Below are 18,679 nucleotides of genomic sequence, written 5' to 3' on the forward strand. Positions count from 1 at the left end.
TTTCAGGCAGTTTGGGATGATTTTCCTCATGAGGTTGTAGTCCACTTATCTGCCACGTAGTCCATCAAATCTTGTACAGTTTCATGTCCAAATAGAGCAAGTGGAGCTTGCTTTCACTGTGGCCCCCTCTTGCCCTATGATCGGGGTCACTTCATTCTGTATCCTGACTTTTCAGCTTGAGCAGTCACTGGTTTCTTTGCCCTTCCATCTCCAGAGTAAACATGTCAAGTATTCCCAAGTCTCTCACATTCTAGCACATGAGTTTGGAATTAAACATTTTAGCTGCTTAATAAGTGTGCAACCAGAGTGTGAGATGCAGCCACACATCTCTTTTGGAAGTGATTCCCCAATCTTAGTTCCTATGCCACACTTGACTTCCATGTGGGAGTAGGGGAAATGCCACAGTGCTCCTTATTAATGACTTTCCTTACTTCAATTTATATTTGATAACTAATTGATATTCTACATAAGTGTAGCAATTCTTATATAATGTGTTTTTTTTTTATTTACTAATTTTGCATCTTTGCCAATACTGCAAGAAGAGGGAAACTCTCATTTTATAGGTCATTTAAAAGTTATTTAAGTTAAATATACTGATTGTTTCAAAGATTAACAGTTTTGCAATTATATCTTGAGGACAAAACCATAATAGAATTGCTTCATTTAAGTGTGTGTGCCTTTGAAATTCTATAGACGGTAGTTTTCACTTGTTCAGTCTCCCGTCTCATTTAACCTGGTCTCTTCATGTGATAGCTTGATGTTTCAGTAACAGTTCCAGCCCATTTAATTTTACCCCCTTCCTGTCCTGCTGGCCCTCATCTTAAAACTTTGGATACTGTTTTCTTAAGGAAAGTTAGAGTTCTTTGATCCCAATCCTTAAAGGACTCCTACTTGTCCAGCTTTATGATTTCCCTTGGGAAAGACAGTTTCACTCCACGCTGACTGAAAATAAATTGGAGTACAGTTGACGAGTACAGAATGATGAGTGCGCCCACTCGTCATTCTCTGGCACTCCTTAACTTTGTGGTCAGTTCATGAGAAGCAGCCATGCAAGGTAGCATGGCTAAATGACAGTCTTAAAAAAGTGAATGCTCTGAGTTTCTGAGGCATGAAAACTCAGCCCTAGCACTCATTCTGAATGAACTGAGACTTGGACTCAATCTTAAAAGGAAGAGTAGAACTAAGACAAAAATAGGGAGATTATGCACAAACTTCAGACAGAGAAGAGATGCCATAAGAAGTTGAGATGGCAGAAAACCCATGAACTCTTATGTAACAATAGCCGAAAGTGTGTGTGTGTTAGTCACTTCAATCATGTCCGACTCTTTGCGACCCCGTGGACTGTAGCTCACCAGGCTTCTCTGCCCATGAGGATTCTCCAGGCAAGAATATTGGAGTGGGGTGCCATGCCCTCCTCCAGGGGATCTTTCTGACCCAGAAATCGAACCTAAGTCTCCCACGTTCCAGGCAGATTCTTTACCTTGTGAGCCACCAAGGAAGCCCCAACACTAACTGAATTTTACTTGATACATTTTCCTTGAGCTGCCATTTTCCAGTATATTTGTCTTACAACTTGTCTGAGGTCGGGAGTGCTTTATTGCTTCATCTTCACATCTTGTACATAGTTGATGTCCATATTCGACTAGGTACCAACAAATATTCTGGTTTCAATGTAACAAGTGCACTTTCTCATGAAAGAGCACTTTCTTAATGAAATCATATTTAATTTCTGGAAAATAATCTGCATTCTGTTTTCCTAATCAACTATGTCTTGTTAATAGCACTAACATAATCATTTTAAAAGAATGAAAAACAACAACAAAAAAGCTCTGCCAAACCTGTCTCTGAGAAAAGGTTCAAAGCTTGAGTAGTTCATGGGAACAATTTGCTAGTGGAGATTTCTTCTCATTTTGGTCCCGGCCTCCTATGGAGAGATTTATGTGCAGTGTATGTCAAGAGGCAAAATAATGGCATTTCTCTGCTATACAATGACTTGGACATTTGCTGAGTGCAGAAATGCACCTTTAAACCAGAGAAAGAAGCAGTTTGCCCTGATCCAATCATTTTGAAAAGCCATGTGCACTGAAGCTGGGGCCAAACATAATGACAGGATTTAATTGCTAATGCCCTAGAGGCAGTGTGCCTCTTGATGTGTTGACCTTTAACCCAGACTTGGGAAGTTGAAAAAAGAGAGGGGATGGTTTTCCCTTCCCCCTCCTGCATCTGATCCTGCCTGCCTCTAACCCTGTCCACATACTCCTAACTTTCATCTCTCCACCCCCATCCCCATTAGTTACTTCCAGCTTTGGGGCCAAGGGAGAAAGAGTGAAAGAACCGAAAGGAAGAAGGCAGTAGCATTTGAGAAGGAAGTCTACAGGCAGTTGACAGCTGCTCAGAAGCACGGGGCAGAAGTACAGCTACAGAAGTGGGAGCTGAACTCCTGGTCCCCTGATGCTTCTACCCCACCCCCAGCCCCGTCCCCAATATCTCATGAGATTTAGGCTATGTCTCCATGTTTCTGTTCTCCACTCCCATTTCACCCTTTCTAGTCCATATTTATAATCACTTCCTTCTGACACCTGACTTTTCCTTCTTCAGTTCAGTTGCTCAGTCGTGTCTGACTGTGACCCCATGGCACGCCAGGCCTCCCTGTCCATCACCAACTCCTGGAGTTTACTCAAACTCATGTCCATTGAGTCAGTGATGCCATCCAACCATCTCATCCTCTGTCATCCCCTTCTCCCGCCTTCAGTGTTTCCCAGCATCAGGATCTTTTCATATGAGTCAGTTCTTCGCATTAGGTGGCCAAAATATTGGAGTTTCAGCTTCAGCATCAGTCCTTCCAATGAATATTCAGGACCGATTTCCTTTAGGATAGACTGGTTGGATCTCTTTGCTGTCCAAGGGACTCTCAAGAGTCTTCTCCAACATCACAGTTCAAAAGCATCAATTCTTCAGTGCTTAGCTTTCTTTATAGTCCAACTCTCACATCCATACATGACTACTGGAAAAACCATAGCTTTGACTAGATGGACCTTTGTTGGCAAAGTAATGTCTCTGCTTTTTAATATGCTGTCTAGGTTGGTCATTTCCTTCTTACTTGGTTATTAATGGCAAAATCTTGAGCAAAATTAAATTCATAGCTCTGTCTATTACACATCTGCACCATGGCAGCCGGGCAGCTAGGTATAGCTGCAGAAAAACTCAAACACGCCCATTGGTTTCGCTGTAAATTCATGACCACTAGCCTGAAGTGGCCCCTTTGTGCTGCTCAGCACGTTTACTAGTCCACTCACTCTCTTGGTTTACTTGTTTACAAAACGTTCGCACCTTCTTTCTCTTCTGTCTTGAAGTTTCTTCACTGATCTCCAGCCATGCTGATCTGCTTTCTGTTTATAACATGTTAAGCACACCCGAGGGCCTTGTTACTTATTCTTCCTCCTGCCTGGAGCACCCTGCATCTAAGTGTTTGCTTCCTCACTTCCTTCAAGGCCTTGCTATGTGATGTCATCCTTATCAGTCCAGCCTTCTCGGGCCACTCTAGGGAAGGCAGCAAGTACATCCCCATCAAGCCTGGGGCACACCCTGTCCTCTTAACTTTATGTTTTCTTTGACAGTTACCACCATCTGGTATTCTATATATTTTATGTTTGTATATTATTATCCCTCTACTAGAATGAAAGTTTTATGAAATCTTGGGGTTTTTTTTCATTCTTCTATAGCTAGTGCTTAATACAATGCTTGCTAGTGTGCCATACAAATTTGTTACAGGAATGAATGAATAATGAATGCCTATTGGGTTTTGAAAATCCCCTCTTCCCATTTGCCAATACCAACATATTCATAACCATGTTTTTTGTATGGTGACCATAGTTTCTAAGCCCAGATTAAAACATGTCACCTAATTGGTGGGGAAAAACCTTTTATTTTGCACTGTCTTGGGAAATTCAATGTGCTTATTAAGTATATTCTACCTAGAATCATAGTCTTATAGCATAGAGTCCTCAAAGGAAAAAGATGATCATTTTTCAGTTATCTGAATGGCCCCGATAGTGTATTTGGCTTATCCTAGGACACTAAGCTATGTTTAGTTTAAAATAAGTGTGAGTTGAAGTTGTTGGGTTTTTCCAGCTCTTGTTTGCGCTTTGTGGAGATACCTAGGAATTACTGGAAATCTCTGCTAATATCCGGTCCCATCTTTTCTAACTTAGTGCGTTCAGTGCCTGGCATAGCACCTCATGGGTCCAGCATCATCTCTACCCAGTAAGGCTTGCTTGAGTAACCGGGCAGGATTTCTCCCCATATGCGAGGTTTGCCTTTGCTCTCTCACTTCAAATTCTTGAAATAATGACAGCATGAATGGTGGGGATAAGGGATACAGAGGGGAAATACTCTAAAAGCCTCACAAGTCCTCATTACATTATCTTACTATAGAATGGATAACCTGGGTTTCCAGGTTCTCAAGTTTGCAGGCATTCTTCCCAAGGACCAATTTCTATTTGCTCTGCAAAACTTTAGGTTAAGCCTCATCATTTTGCAGAGTTGTGGATAGGGCTTGAGAAATCTCAGTCCAGGTGATCTTCTCTTTTACAAAATACAGCTCCCACCTGTGGTATGTGTTAAGCTCAAGAAAATGGCAGTGAAAGGATATTTTCCCAGATTCTCCCACTGGAAGCAAGGCCCCTTTAACTGTGATGTTTACGCAGTGATGTTTGGAGTCTAAGATGTTTAGTGACAGTGAGTGCTCACATCCTTTTGTCCCTGAGAACACTGACCACAATACTTGGCATGAAGCAGACACTCAAGAGCTCATAATCAGCATAAGGCAGGTGCTTAGCAAATACTCAGTGACCAAGAAGATGAGTGTAAAGTAAATCAGTAGAATAACAACAAAGCAGACTTTCTACCTGGAGTATTTCTACCTTAGGATCAAGTTCTTGACACTGTAGGCCATGTCTCCAAATATGATAGGAGTAGTGCAACTTTATGAGTTTCTGGCTATACTTTGAGATCAGCAGCTAGCCCAGTGTGTTGCACTAGTAGGTGATTAATCAAACAGTGTACTGAGTTTGTGGACAAAAAGGAGAGAAAAGCACCTTGACTTTCATAAGTTTTAAATGTAGTTGTCATCCATATGTTTTGAATTTGGTGAGGGTCTGACAAAGGAGGAAGAGTATCATACGTTTACTTTAGGCTGTATAGAATAGTCACAAAGTTCTCTCCAGATGAGTTTTAAAGAATTGATACATTTTAGTTTAAAATCTTCCCCCAAACCTACCAATCAAAGGAAACCCTAAAAGCCTTTGAGTGATGAGGCAGAATCAAGAAAGGAGATTTAAGCTAAAGATGTGCTAGGAAGTGAGCAGTGACCATTAAACTGTGTATCAGCAACACAGTCCTTAATCTTCACTTCCAGTACTCGGTGGGCTCAAAGAAGTCTCCTTTAAGTTGAACTGGGAAGAAGGTATGACAAGTAGAGCCATCGTTTTGGAAACATGTCTCTACACTGTTTCTGAAAGCAGAGAGTGGAAATGCCGTGGGAGTCTAGATTATCTTGGCTATCATTTCAAAGAATGGATAACCATTTTTGATAAATACAGATTAACTGGGATCACAGCATTTTAAAATGCAAACTAGAAGTGGTTCTGTTGTAGGAAGGGGGAGGCCCCCTTACAGGGCCCCAAGAGCGGGCTCTTGTCTAACACTCGGAAAAGAATTGACAGAGGAGACACGTGCTGACAAAGCAAGAAATTTTATTGGGAAAGGGCACCTGGGTGGAGAGCAGTAGGGTAAGGGAACCCAGGAGAACTGCTCTGCCGCGTGGCTTGCAATGTCGGGTTTTATGGTGATAGGATTAGTTTCCGGGTGGTCTTTGGCCAATCATTCTAATTCAGAGTCTTTCCTGGTGGTGCACGCATGGCTCAGCCAAGATGGATGCTAGCGAGAGGGATTCTGGGAAGTGGACGGTCAGGCGGTGTCTCCTTTCAACCTCTTCTGGTTGGTGGTGGCTTATTAGTTCCGTGTTCCTTACCAGGACCTCCTGTCATAAAACAACTCATGCAAATGGTTACTATGGTGCCTGGCCAGGGTGGGCAGTTTCAATCAGTGTGCTTCCCCTAACAGTTCTGGGGTTGTAGTTCCTCTCAAGTGGTTGAAATAGGAGCAATTAAGACTTTTTGTGGAGAGGAATAGTTTAAACTCCTACTTAGCACCAATAGTAGGACAGTGAACTATAAATAATCCAAGCAGTTGAATTTGCAGTTGTGCTTCAAAGTTTTTATGGCCCCATTTCCATCATGATAAACATAATCATTCTCACTTGGATTCATATGCACTTTTTTATATGGATGAGTGCAATCCCTACTTTACTAAACATAGGTTGATAGATAAAATACTTGATAAAACAAAAATCTCATTAATGTTTGCTTCACCAACTTTGAGTTTTTGATAATTTGGATAGGAATCAAGCAGAAGTTTCATTTACTATTATTCATAAAGATAGGGTTTGTTGAGCAAGTTAATAACATAGACAAGATTCAGGAATAATATTAACTATGTAGGGAGAAAACATAGTTTCCAATCAATTCTTGGACATATGCTTTCTGATAAAAAACATTTGTAGTGCTAAGTGCTGATCTATTCATTAATTCAGATTGGTTCACTACAGTTATTCAGAAATTTAAAATTTTGAGTAATTAAGTACATCCAATCCTTCCTGGCTGGTTTTGAGTACAGGGAGCTAGCTAAGGTTATATGGACCCTGTGGCCAGAGCTGAAGTTAGCCAATTCTTTGATACCTGCTTTAAGCAGTGGTAGTTAGGCCCCCACCCTACACGGGGTAGAATGTATGGACTTACTCTGGTGCTACATGAAAGAAAAGAACATAACAGGATTTGGAAGGAAGTAGATTCAACTGTCCATCTGTTATTGGGTTGAGGGTTGCATAGGGCCTCTCACTTTCTTATTCACTTATTGTGCTTGGCCTGTGGGGTCATTCTGTGACAGGGGGATTAGCATATTATATACATACATTTGAGACACTATTCATTATGCCCTTCAGCTATGTACTGAAAGTCTTCCAAGTGTTTAATGATTTCAGTTGAAGTGTGGAAATTAATCAGGATGGAATCTAGTATTGCAGTGGAAAAGAGATTTAGTGTGAGAGAGTGAGGTTTGAATTCTATCCAAGCATTTCTCTGATAACTTAAATAATTTTTCTTGATTTTTTTTTCCATAGAGGCCTTGCTTTGGAAATCAAGACTCTGCCCTCATGCAACTGTGGATAGCTCTTGAAGCATACTGGTTTTATCACTAGAAAGCTGGATTATCCAGAGCCCAAAGAGGCTCTAGGATAAAACTAGCACTTGAAACAGGATCATTCTATATAGAGAACTAAAGAACTATTTCTTTGGTGTTGTCTCCAGAGGTGAACTTGCCAACATACTGGAACTTTAAGATTGTCAATAATTCAAGGTAGGTGTATTTTATTTGTAAAGAAACCATGGATCCTGTAGCAGCACATGGTTTTGTCCAATTATGGAACAAGAAGAATGGGACGTCTAAGTCGAAGGAAGCAATCGTTGAACTATCAGGAAAAAAGAAGAAAACTAAACTGGTGATCCATTTCTGTAATGGAGAAAGCAGAACTTTTGAACTACATAATAATATTAAAAACGTGATCGTTAGATCCTATGGAGAAAAAGTGAATCACCTGCATTTAACTTTCCAAAACAACAGCTTCTTTTTTATGGAAAAAATATCCTCTAAAGATGTCAAAACATTGAAGGCATTCCTGGATGGAGTCTGTCAAAATCATCTTCCACCATCCATAAGACCTGATGTGGATAGCAGTGCCTCTGCCAGCACAACAGTACAGAAGATCGTTGATGAAACTTCATTTCAAAAAGTGGGTAAGAAGTCAAATAGTCAATCTTCTGAGAAAGAAGAAAAAAACGGGACACCTTCATCTGCATCAGAATCACTAACATCTACCTATGAACAGTTATTAGAAGATGAGTATGGGAAGAGGAATAAGAAGCTCTCATGGGATTTCCAAAATGAGAGTAGCTCCGTGAAAAAGAGGAAATCCAAGAGACACCTATTAAGAATTGTAAGCCACAGTGAGAAGAAGGAATTGAGGATAAAAGGGTTAAAACAGAGTAAATTAGATTTAGATTTTTTATTTAAGATCAGTCCTTACCTACATGGCACTAATCTTGTCCCAAAACTGTCTGAGAATATATATTTCACATTTCTGTCAGAAGCAGAGTATGATAAGGATGACCCATATTGGGACAGACTCAAGCTGACTCTTGACTACTACCCGGAGAAACTATGGCAAGGCTTCCCCAATTTGGGAAACACCTGTTACATGAATGCAGTTCTACAGTCTTTATTTTTGATTCCATCATTTGGTGATGATTTACTCAATCGGAGTTACCCATGGTGTAAAATTCCCCCTGATGCACTTAGCATGTGCTTGGCACAGATGTTTGTCTTGAAAGACATTTATAACATAAATATTAAGAAGAGGTTACTTGTGAATATTAAAAAAACCATTTCAGCAGTTGCAGAGATATTCGCTAACAACAGGCAGAATGATGCCCATGAGTTTTTGGGTCATTATTTAAGTCAGATGAAAGAAAACATGGAAAAATTAAACACACTTGGGAAGACTAAAATTGAATCTAAGGAAGAAAGGTCACCTCAACCATTTTTTGCTGGCAGTGCAGCCAAGCAAGCACTCCTTTGTCCTGTCATCACTAATTTCGAGTTTGAGTTGCTGTGCTCTATTACTTGTAAAGGCTGTGGGCACACTGTTCTTAAGACAGAAGTGAATAATTACCTCTCCATCAATCCTCCCCAAGGACGGCAAGCACTTCCCTTTTCTATTCAATCTAGTCTTGATCTTTTCTTTGGAACAGAAAATCTAGAGTATACATGTGAGCAGTGTAAACACAAGAAATCTCATATAAAGTATACATTCAGTAGGCTACCTAGGGTCCTTATTGTTCATCTGAAGCGCTATAACTTTATTCAGTTTCGGTCCTTAAAGAAGGATGACCAAGAAGTCATTATTTCCAAAAATTTAAAGATATCTTCCTATTGCAATGAAAATACCAGACCACCATTTCCTTTAAACAAGAAAGCACATCTTATGAATCTCAAAGTTTTAAAAATCTTTCGAAACATAAATTCTGAAGCTATCAGTAAGTTGACACCGTCAGCAAAGATGGCCTTGGAATTCATGAATTCTTTGCCTTCACACATTGTACCAGACGAAGAGCCCGAACCACAAAAAGATCATGTTCATCATGAAGATTCAAGAGAAGAAGAGAAACAAAAAGACCTCGGAAAATGCTCTGTACTAGAGATACTAGACTCTGCATTGGCAAACTCACAAGATGGAATAATCGTTGCAAGAGAGCTGTTAGCAGTGGCCTTAATGATGAATATGGAAGACGGCTCATTTTCTCTGAGAGAGATAACCATCAGCGACCCAGATGTATGTCAGAGAGTGTTTGAAAATCCAAAACTAAAGGACAACGAGAGAATGAGTATGTTTGCAGATTTTGATGCTGTGGCTAAGACCACCGAAGATAAAGATGAAAACGCCAAAATTTCAGAAGTTTCCTCAGTGGCTGAACAGACCCCAGATAAAGAAAGGATGAAAACCTATGAACAAGCCCTTTGGCTGGCACTGCTTCAAAGCATTCCAAAGACAAAGACTCAAAAGAAAAAGTGCACAGAGAAACTCAAAAGACCAAAGGAATCAGGCGTCCGGGGAACCAAGGTGAAGTCCCCAGGTGCATCGGGTCGCAATAAAAAGCCTGGAAAAAAGGGCTCTTTACGTACAGAGAAGACAGAAGCTGCATCCAACGAACCAAAAGGAGAAGCTGAGATGGAAGACCGTCAGGCCTACCGGCTCATTGGTGTTCTCAGCCATCTTGGGAAGAGCCTAAATTCAGGCCATTATATCTGTGATGCCTATGACTTTGTAAGGCAAGAGTGGTTCACTTACAATGATTTGCAGGTGTCAAATATCGAAGAGGCCACAATGCAAAAAGCTAGACTTTCCTCTGGGTATGTTTTCTTTTACATGCATAATGAGATCTTTGAAGAGCTGTTGGAAAGGGAGAGCTCCCCACCTTCAAGCACAGAGGCAGGGAAGACCTCTCAAGAGCAGGAATAAAGACAGACTTAAATTTCACAAATCTGCTTGACTGCCTCTCTGGCTATCACTTTCTCCATGGAAGGAAAACTTTCAACTCTAGCCAAGCACAAAGGAGCAACTAGCATCCAGGACCAAAGTTTAAGCAGAAACACTGACTTGAAAATAAATCTTTGTTCTAACCCTGATCGAGACACCTTAACCCACAGTTCTGTGATAAACATTCATCTCCCCTACTAGACTAGAACTGTGTGTTCCATATTCTACTAATGCAGTGAATTTTGACTGTGGTCCTCAAGCCAGTACTATAAGAAACATGGAAGGACTTGTGAGAAATGCAGTTTCTTGATTGCACCATGGACCCACTAATTCTGAAACTGAGGAGAGAGGCAGCAGTTTGATGGCGAGCTTCCAGAAAGTTGGAGAATCATTTCCATAGTGTGTAGAGTATCTTGGTGTATTTTCCTGTTGTATATTTGAATTGTTTATATTTTGTAAAGGAGTTTGATCACATTTTTTCTTATATTCATTCATACCTTTCCTTTGTAAGTGTATTAATATTAACATCAAAAGACACAAAATTACTCTTCTGCTGATCAGATTCAGCAGTTTGATGGGAAAAAGCAGTTTCTGAAGTTCTAGCAAAACAAATGAAAAAACTAGTTGCTGAAGTCCTGGCAATAAAACAATAGTTGCTAGGGTCCTGACAATAAACACTAAATGAAGCCCATCGTTTATGCATCCTTTTGGGCGTACATAGATGAGACTGAACACCATATCAAGTCTACAGATTGTTTGCTTAACTTTTCCTTAATGCCAAAAGGGCTGTATACCATCAAGCTTAAACCCTGAGAACGGAGAAGTTGATTTGCCCTCAAGAAATTCAACACGTTTTCCTGTTTGTCTGCTGGCAAAGTGTTCGTGGTTATCTAAGAGCGCCATGCCATTTTCTTCAGAGGGACACTTGCACTGCCTAAAAGGAATATTGATGACCAGAACTTTACCTGAAGGCTTGACGAAGCTTCACTCAACTTTATAAGACTTAATTCCAGATTTCTTTTACTTACTTAAACCTTATAGTATGGTGGCCTTATTCCTTCAATGAGTAAACCATACATGCTTTAAAGTGTACTTGTAGGATTTCAAAGTCTTGTTACTGATTTGATACAGTGTCAAAAAACCTGTGCCTGGATATGATCTGCTTCTGGGTAAAAGCCTTGTGGATCCTGAGGTGGTCATATTCTGTTGAAGTGCCATGTAATTCAGGGATTTAGTAATTCTGATATTAAGTTCATGCCATCTCTGTAACTTAGCTTCTTGCTGTCTTTGAGGCAGTGAATTTGTAATGCCTTGTACCTTTGCTATTAACAAATGATTTGTACTAAGAGACTTTCTTACATCATATAAAAGGATTGAACTTTTCAGTCCCACCTTTTCCAGCATGGGTGAGTCCCCCTTGTGGATGGGATATGGTTCTACTATGGCTATATTAATCCAAGGGCATGTTGATGCTGTTCATTCTGGAGGTCCTTAAAAGAAGTGGATGAGAATTCATTGGTGTGAGAAAGTTTAAAACTGCCCTCTGAGAGAAAAACCAGATTCTAAAGTTTGGGAAAATAAGTTTGTTCAGAACACAGTGTGTCTAAAAAGAGGTCTGAATGGAAGCTAAAGATTGCTGAGTTTGGCGGGGGAATGTTTCCTAGGTTGAATTATCTCTGTGGAAGGTGTTGAAGACACAATAATGAGATTTATTCAACTTGTGTAGCACCTCAGCAGCTGGAGTTTGGAATTAGATTTAGAGGAAGAGAGTGACACTCTGTTTTCCAATTTCAGATTTTTTGCTTCTAATAGAATAGTTAAATCTGAACCTATTTTCGTTGGCATCAAAGCAAGAGTTTTGGAAAGAGTGAGGGAAAGTCATTTCCTTTTTAAAGGAGAATGAAGATGCTAGTAGTTTTTTTTTTAAAAGCTTAATCTGCTACATTTACTTTCCATTTCTTTATTGTCTTCCCTTTTTTTTTTTTTTCCTTTTGAATGACTTTTAAGTTTATTTTATTTTTATTTATTTATTTTTATTTTATATTTTATTTATATTTTTATTTTATATTTTATTTATATTTTTATTTTATATTTTTATATTTATATTTACTTATTTATTTATATTTTGAATGACTTTTAAGTTTATTTATTTTTTTTACTTTACAATATTGTATTGCTCTTGCCATGCTAGTAGTTTTAAGAGATTAAATTTTTTTGGTATGGAGTATAGAGTGTTATACATTCTGCATATGCTGTTCTTCAGCTTGTTGCACTTCCAAATGCAGGGCAAATGAAAAGGCGAAGAAGGTTCTGGTATCCATGAGAGGAAGGCTCTGTCCTCTGGGACAGATAGTTTGGGTGGAATCCATCACTGTTCTGTGAGAAAAAATTCTTGGTGCACAATGAGTGGCTGTATACTGTTTACCTATTACATTGTTATTTCAAATAAAAGTTAAAAATTCTTAAGTGACTCAGTGACTACTTATTATGGATTTTAATTGGTTCTCTATTTTGCAGATCAGGTTTCTGGGTAATCTGTGGATATAAAACCTTTCGTTGACACTCTGTATGAGTTTTCTACTGGTTCTTTAAAAAATTAACCACAAGGCTTCCCTGGTAGTGCAGTGGTAAGGAATCTGCTTGCCAGCAAGGGACTTGAGTTTGATCCCTGGTCCGGGAAGATCCCACGTGCTGTGGAGCAACTAAGCCTGTGTGCCACAATTATTGAGCCTGTGTTCTAGAACCCATGATCCACAACAACAGAAGAGTAGCTCCTGCTCCCCACAACTAGAGAAAAGTGTAGCAACGAAGACCCAGCACAGCTAAAAATAAATTAAATTTTTTTTTAATTACTACAAAATTAAATGGCTTAAAGCAACACAAATTTATTGTCTTAGAATTCTGGCAGTCAGGAGTCGAAGAGTCATCACTGGGCTAAAATCAAGATGTTGGCAGGTCTACAGTCTTTCCAGATCCTCTAAGGGGACGACAGTCTTTCTTTCTCAGCTCCTGGAGGCTACCCACATTTCTTGGCTCATGGCTTCATTCCTCCACCTTCACACCCCACAATGCTGTACTGAGTCCTCACACTGCCATCTCTGGTTCGCCTGCATTCCTTTGCCACTTTTAAGAACCATGGTGAGACTAAGCCAAGATAATTCAAGATAATCTCCCTACCTGAAGGTCAGCTGATTAGCACCCTTAATTCCCATTTGTCTCCTAACAGTATTGTCACAGCTTCTAAGCGTTAGGGTGTGGACATCTTTGGGGGACCCTTACTCTTGCCACCACACAATAGTAGAAGGTAATGGGAAACACAGCAACAAAGAGTAGAGTGATTCAGGACACGGACCCCTGGGAGATCATTTTAGTACCACCACCAGGTGAAGAACCCAAAGCATCTGATGTTTTAACCAAGGATGAAGTAAAACTGTAATCAGTAATTAAGCAAAAATCTTGAGACCAGTTACAGAAACAAGGTCTATAGTAGCTTTGCGTATTTTCTCTATGTCTATCATATGAGTGTGTCTGTTTGTACATACTCAACCATTGTCTTTTTCTCTGTCCTGCTTCCTATTTTTAATTTTATATACAAGTTATTGGAAGTTAATTTTACAGCTTAGTTTTTGAAGGTAACAACAGAATATTCAATGACTGCCTGACTGAATTGGAGGGATAATTAACAGATCCCATGATGGATGCAATGACTTGGGACTGAGTCATCTAATTTGGGGGGAATGGTGAACACACAAAAGGATTGATGTATCTCTTAGGTAGAAACATGGGATCATTCTGCTGCTGTAAAAAGTTCAAATGTACATAGGGGTACATAGGGAAGCTGAATAACCGAAGACGGGCGGTGCCGGTTAACAACACACTGCCTCGGCCCCATTCACCCTTCAGTACATGATCTGTGACAGCAGGCAGAATTCCTTTAGGCCTTTCTCCTTTACAGTAAACACAGGTTGAGCTTTCTCAGTAGAGGGTGCATGAGGTACACAGCAAGTGAAAGGGGTTCTCTTGCCATTTCCAGTTGTCGAGGGGGGTTGGCACTGTGAGCTGTGATGTGAGAATCTAGGAGGTTCACAAACCCAGCCATGGAACCAGAATGTAAGGCCCCTGAGACTTCCCAGTTCTGGCCTGGCCCACCCTGGAGATGACTAGCTGCTGTCCCCACCTGGACACCATGTGCCCTGACTCCCTTTGATCATGTGCTTTTCCCAGGTTTGGATTCCACAGGCCTGATGCCCACAAGGCCACACACTGCAGGCCTCCTGCTTCTCCAGCAGCCTCTGTCCCTCTGCAGGGCTGAGTTGCTGGCCAGTGGCATTAGCCCTCCTTCTGAGCGACTAACACTTTCACTTTAGTTTCACATGTACAGCAAAGTGATGCACTTATATATGTTCATCCTTTTTCGATTCTTCTCTCATGTGAGTTATCACAGAATATTGAGTATAGTACCCTGTGCTATACAGTAGGTCCCTGTTGGTTTATCTATCTTCCAGGTAGTAGTGTGTGTATGTTCATCCCAATGTCCTGATTTATCCCTCCCCTCCCCCCACCACATTTCCCTTTTGGTACCCATAATTGTTAAATTGCTTTTGCAGCATAAAATTTACTGCATAAAATGAGCAGGTTTCCAAGAATGGAACCTGACAGCTACTCCTATTTCCCTGTTCTAATTCTACGTCTAGAGGTCACCAACCACTGAAGCTTCTGGAAGGCATCTCTGCCATGGTAGCACTTAGAACATTCACAACCAGGATTCTCAGTAGAAAGGCATACTTCCTTGCTTCTTCCTTGCAATTTTCCTTGCACATCACAAAATTTCCTGTCATAGAAATGCAAGATAGATGGATAGATGGGTTGATAGATAAGTAGATGGATAGATAGATGAAATGGCCACTGATTTTGTGTTAGATTTCAGGAAGAGTGGAATGTCATAAAGTAAGACTATAGACCAGAGTTCAGTAGACCATAGTCTGTGGGCTAAACATGGCTTGCTATCTATTTTTGTAAATAAAACATTATTGGGATACAAGTCCTGATGATTCATTTACATATTTCTAACTAGAGCAGCCCAGTGCAGTAGTTGTGAAATGGACTGTAAAGCCTGAAATATTTACTATCTTGCCCTTTAAAAAATGCCCTTCAAAAATGCCCTTCCTTTAGGCTTCCACTCTGATGCTGCTTGAAATCCCCCATTAGGAAGGCATCATTTGGGGATGTTTCTATTGCTACTGGAACAGTGGATGCAATACTCCACTGTTCATGAGGCCAGATACCTTTCTCTCCCAAATTTTAGCCTGGGGCAGAAATGAACACAGGGATAGCAGGGGGAGAGAGGAAGCTGGGGTATGGAGAGGTGCTGCAGGACAGGGTGTGAATGTGAACACAGTTTATCCACAGAGGATACAGATAGAGAATGGGGACCACGGCATGACAGACTTGTATGGATCCCATTCCTTGCAATATCTGTCAAGGACAAGCCCAAACATAGAAGAATGGCATGGAGAGCACCACACTGAGACTTTGAACAAATATCAGAAGGATACAGAAAAGGTGCCAATTGAAGTGAATTCAGTTAACCTCAACGAGGATTAACTGAGTACTTCTTCTATACCAGCCAACAAAAGGTAGATAATCTACCTCAGAAGAGAGGACTTGATTTATTTCTGTCAGTGAGCCTACCAACCTTGAAGTAGTAGCATCAACCTTCTCCCTCAACCACCACATATTCAACCAATCCTCTGTCTCTTCCTCTTCATTCATTCCCAGTGATATCAATCTAGACCAGACTAATCAACCAACTCAGTCAACTCATAATCCTTTGAGTCTGGGATGTATATACGAACATGTAATTGATAAAACCCACAGCACAAAAAAGAACAACTAGACTTTGAGAGGGAAAGAATTTCAGAGAAGCTGGATTCCTATTGTCTGGGCTGATTAGAGAAAATTTAAAGACATACATGGCAGTTGAGCTGAGCCTTGAACGTTGCACAGAATTCAATTATGTGGAGAAAGGGGCATCTCAAGGGAAGAAATGGGCGTAGCAATGGCATAGCATATGGATTGCCTCATTCTTATATGATGACACACAGCGGCCCTAGAAAAGGGTCTAAAACTCTGCTCCCTAAGGATGAGGCGGGTCATGAAGAGCAGCGACCAGAGCCTTACCCGAGCTATGTGACCACTAAACAGCTGGGTAAGCTGATTAATGGTCTCTTGTATCCAGAGAGACTCTTCCTTATGCTAAAGATAACACAATAATGGGGAGGAGGGAAGTAAGTGACTCCCATACACACACCTTGCAAAATGGCACTCGACTGAAACAAAACATAAAGAAATGAAGGTGACATCCATGGCCATATTGAGACTGTATCAAAAGATTTTACAGGGACTTCCCTGGTGGTTCAGCGGTTAATACTCCATTCCTTATAACATGCCACACATCATACAATGGTCCCACCAAGTATATACACTTCCAGTTTTAAGAACAATGAGTTCTGGGATTTAACATACAACATGGTGATTATAGCTAATAATGCCGATAGTATCAGCTTGAAAGGTGCTGAGAGCAGATCTTAAATGTTCTCACCATAAAAAAGAAATGGTAGGGGCTTCCTCAGTGCTTTAGTGGTTAAGAATCCACCTTGCAACACGGGAGACCCTGGTTAGATCCCTGGTCTGGGAAGATCCCACATGCCTTGGAGTAACAAAGCTCAGGAGCCGAAACTACTGAGCCCATTCACTGCAAGTACTGAAGCCCATGTACCTAGAGCCTGTGCTCTGCAACAAGAGAAGTAACTGCAATGAGAAGCCTGTGCACCACAATGAAGAGTAGCCCCTGTTCACTGAAACTAGAGAAAGCCTGCATGTACCAATGGAGACCCACCACAGCCAAATAAATAAATAAATCTTAAAAAAAAAGAATTGGTAATTATGTGACAGGATAGAGGAGTTGGCTAAAGCTGTGGTGTCATCATTTTGCAATATATAGGTGTACCAAATCCAAATGTTGTACACTTTATAAACTTATTCAATGTTTATGTATATGTCAATTATATTTCAATAAAGCTAGAAAAAAAGAGAAAGAACCCCCCCCCCCAACCCTTTTGTGTTCCAGGAAATGGCTTATTGTAAAGAATGTCTATTCCCATAGGATGTAGGTAAGACCTGGGCTGGCCCCCTTCTTTACCTATGACAAGGCCAGACACAGACCCTCCCAATGCCCGTTCTCTGTCTCATCAATTGAACTGAACTAGATATGCAGATGACACCACCCTTATGGCAGAAAGTGAAGAGGAACTAAAAATCCTCTTGATGAAGATGAAAGTGGAGAGTGAAAAAGTTGGCTTAAAGCTCAACATTCAGAAAATGAAGATCATGGCATCCGGTCCCATCACTTCATGGGAAATAGATGGGGAAACAGTGGAAACAGTGTCAGACTTTATTTTTCTGGGCTCCAAAATCACTGCAGATGGTGACTGCAGCGATGAAATTAAAAGACGCTTACTCCTTGGAAGGAAAGTTATGACCAACCTAGATAGCATATTCAAAAGCAGAGACATTACTTTGCCAACAAAGGTCTGTCTAGTCAAGGCTATGGTTTTTTCTGTGGTCATGTATGGATGTGAGAGTTGGACTGTGAAGAAGGCTGAGCACTGAAGAATTGATGCTTTTGAACTGTGGTGTTGGAGAAGACTCTTGAGTGTCCCTTGGACTGCAAGGAGATCCAACCAGTCCATTCTAAAGGAGATCAGCCCTGGGATTTCTTTGGAAGGAATGATGCTAAAGCTGAAACTCCAGTACTTTGGCCACCTCATGGGAAGAGTTGACTCATTGGAAAAGACTCTGATGCTGGGAGGGATTGGAGGCAGGAGGAGAAGGGGACAACAGAGGATGAGATGGCTGGATGGCATCACTGACTCAATGGACATGAGTCTGAGTGAACTCTGGGAGTTGGTGATGGACAGGGAGGCCTGGCGTACTGCGATTCATGGGGTCCCAAAGAGTCGGACACGACTGAGCGACTGATCTGATCTGATCTGTTTCCATGGGCTTCCCAGGTGGCGCTAGTGGTAAAGAACCCACCTGCAAATGCATATGTAACAGATGTGGGTTCGATCCTTGGGTCAGGAAGATGCCCTAGAAGAGGCCATGGCAACCCACTCCAGTGTTCATGCCTGAAGAATCCCATGGACAGAGAAGCCTGGCAGGCTACAGTCCATAGGGTCACACAGAGTCGGACACCACTGAAGCAACTTAGCATGCACGCACATGCATGGGCGTGCACACACACACACACACACATGCACATTTATTTCCATTAGCCAATCTGGACATAATATTGGCTAGTTTGGCTTGACCAGACATTAGTCAAGCTTCTCTCCTCCACACAGATCCCTGAACTTTGACTTGCTTTCAGCCTCAGAATGTGGAACGGCCCCTCCTTAACAACCCCTC

The 18,679-nt window shown here is 41.0% G+C and overlaps 1 protein-coding gene across 2 annotated transcripts in view; it reads left to right on the forward strand.

Annotated features, from left to right (window-relative positions):
• The window catches only part of USP26 (ubiquitin specific peptidase 26), a 45,894-nt gene extending 33,218 nt beyond the window's left edge, over positions 1-12,676 (forward strand). For both annotated transcript variants that reach the window (XM_086388498.1, XM_086388499.1), the window contains one exon: positions 7,238-12,676. In XM_086388498.1, coding sequence (XP_086244624.1) covers positions 7,502-10,192 — 2,691 coding nt within the window. In that variant the 5' untranslated portion in view covers positions 7,238-7,501 and the 3' untranslated portion in view covers positions 10,193-12,676. The remainder of the gene's footprint in view (positions 1-7,237) is intronic.
• The last annotated feature ends 6,003 nt before the right edge of the window (positions 12,677-18,679 follow it).

This window comes from Bos grunniens, chromosome X (genome assembly GCF_055505025.1).
Source record: "Bos grunniens cultivar Pamir isolate PY7600 chromosome X, Bosgru_T2T1.0, whole genome shotgun sequence".
NCBI classification, from domain to species: Eukaryota; Metazoa; Chordata; class Mammalia; order Artiodactyla; family Bovidae; genus Bos; species Bos grunniens.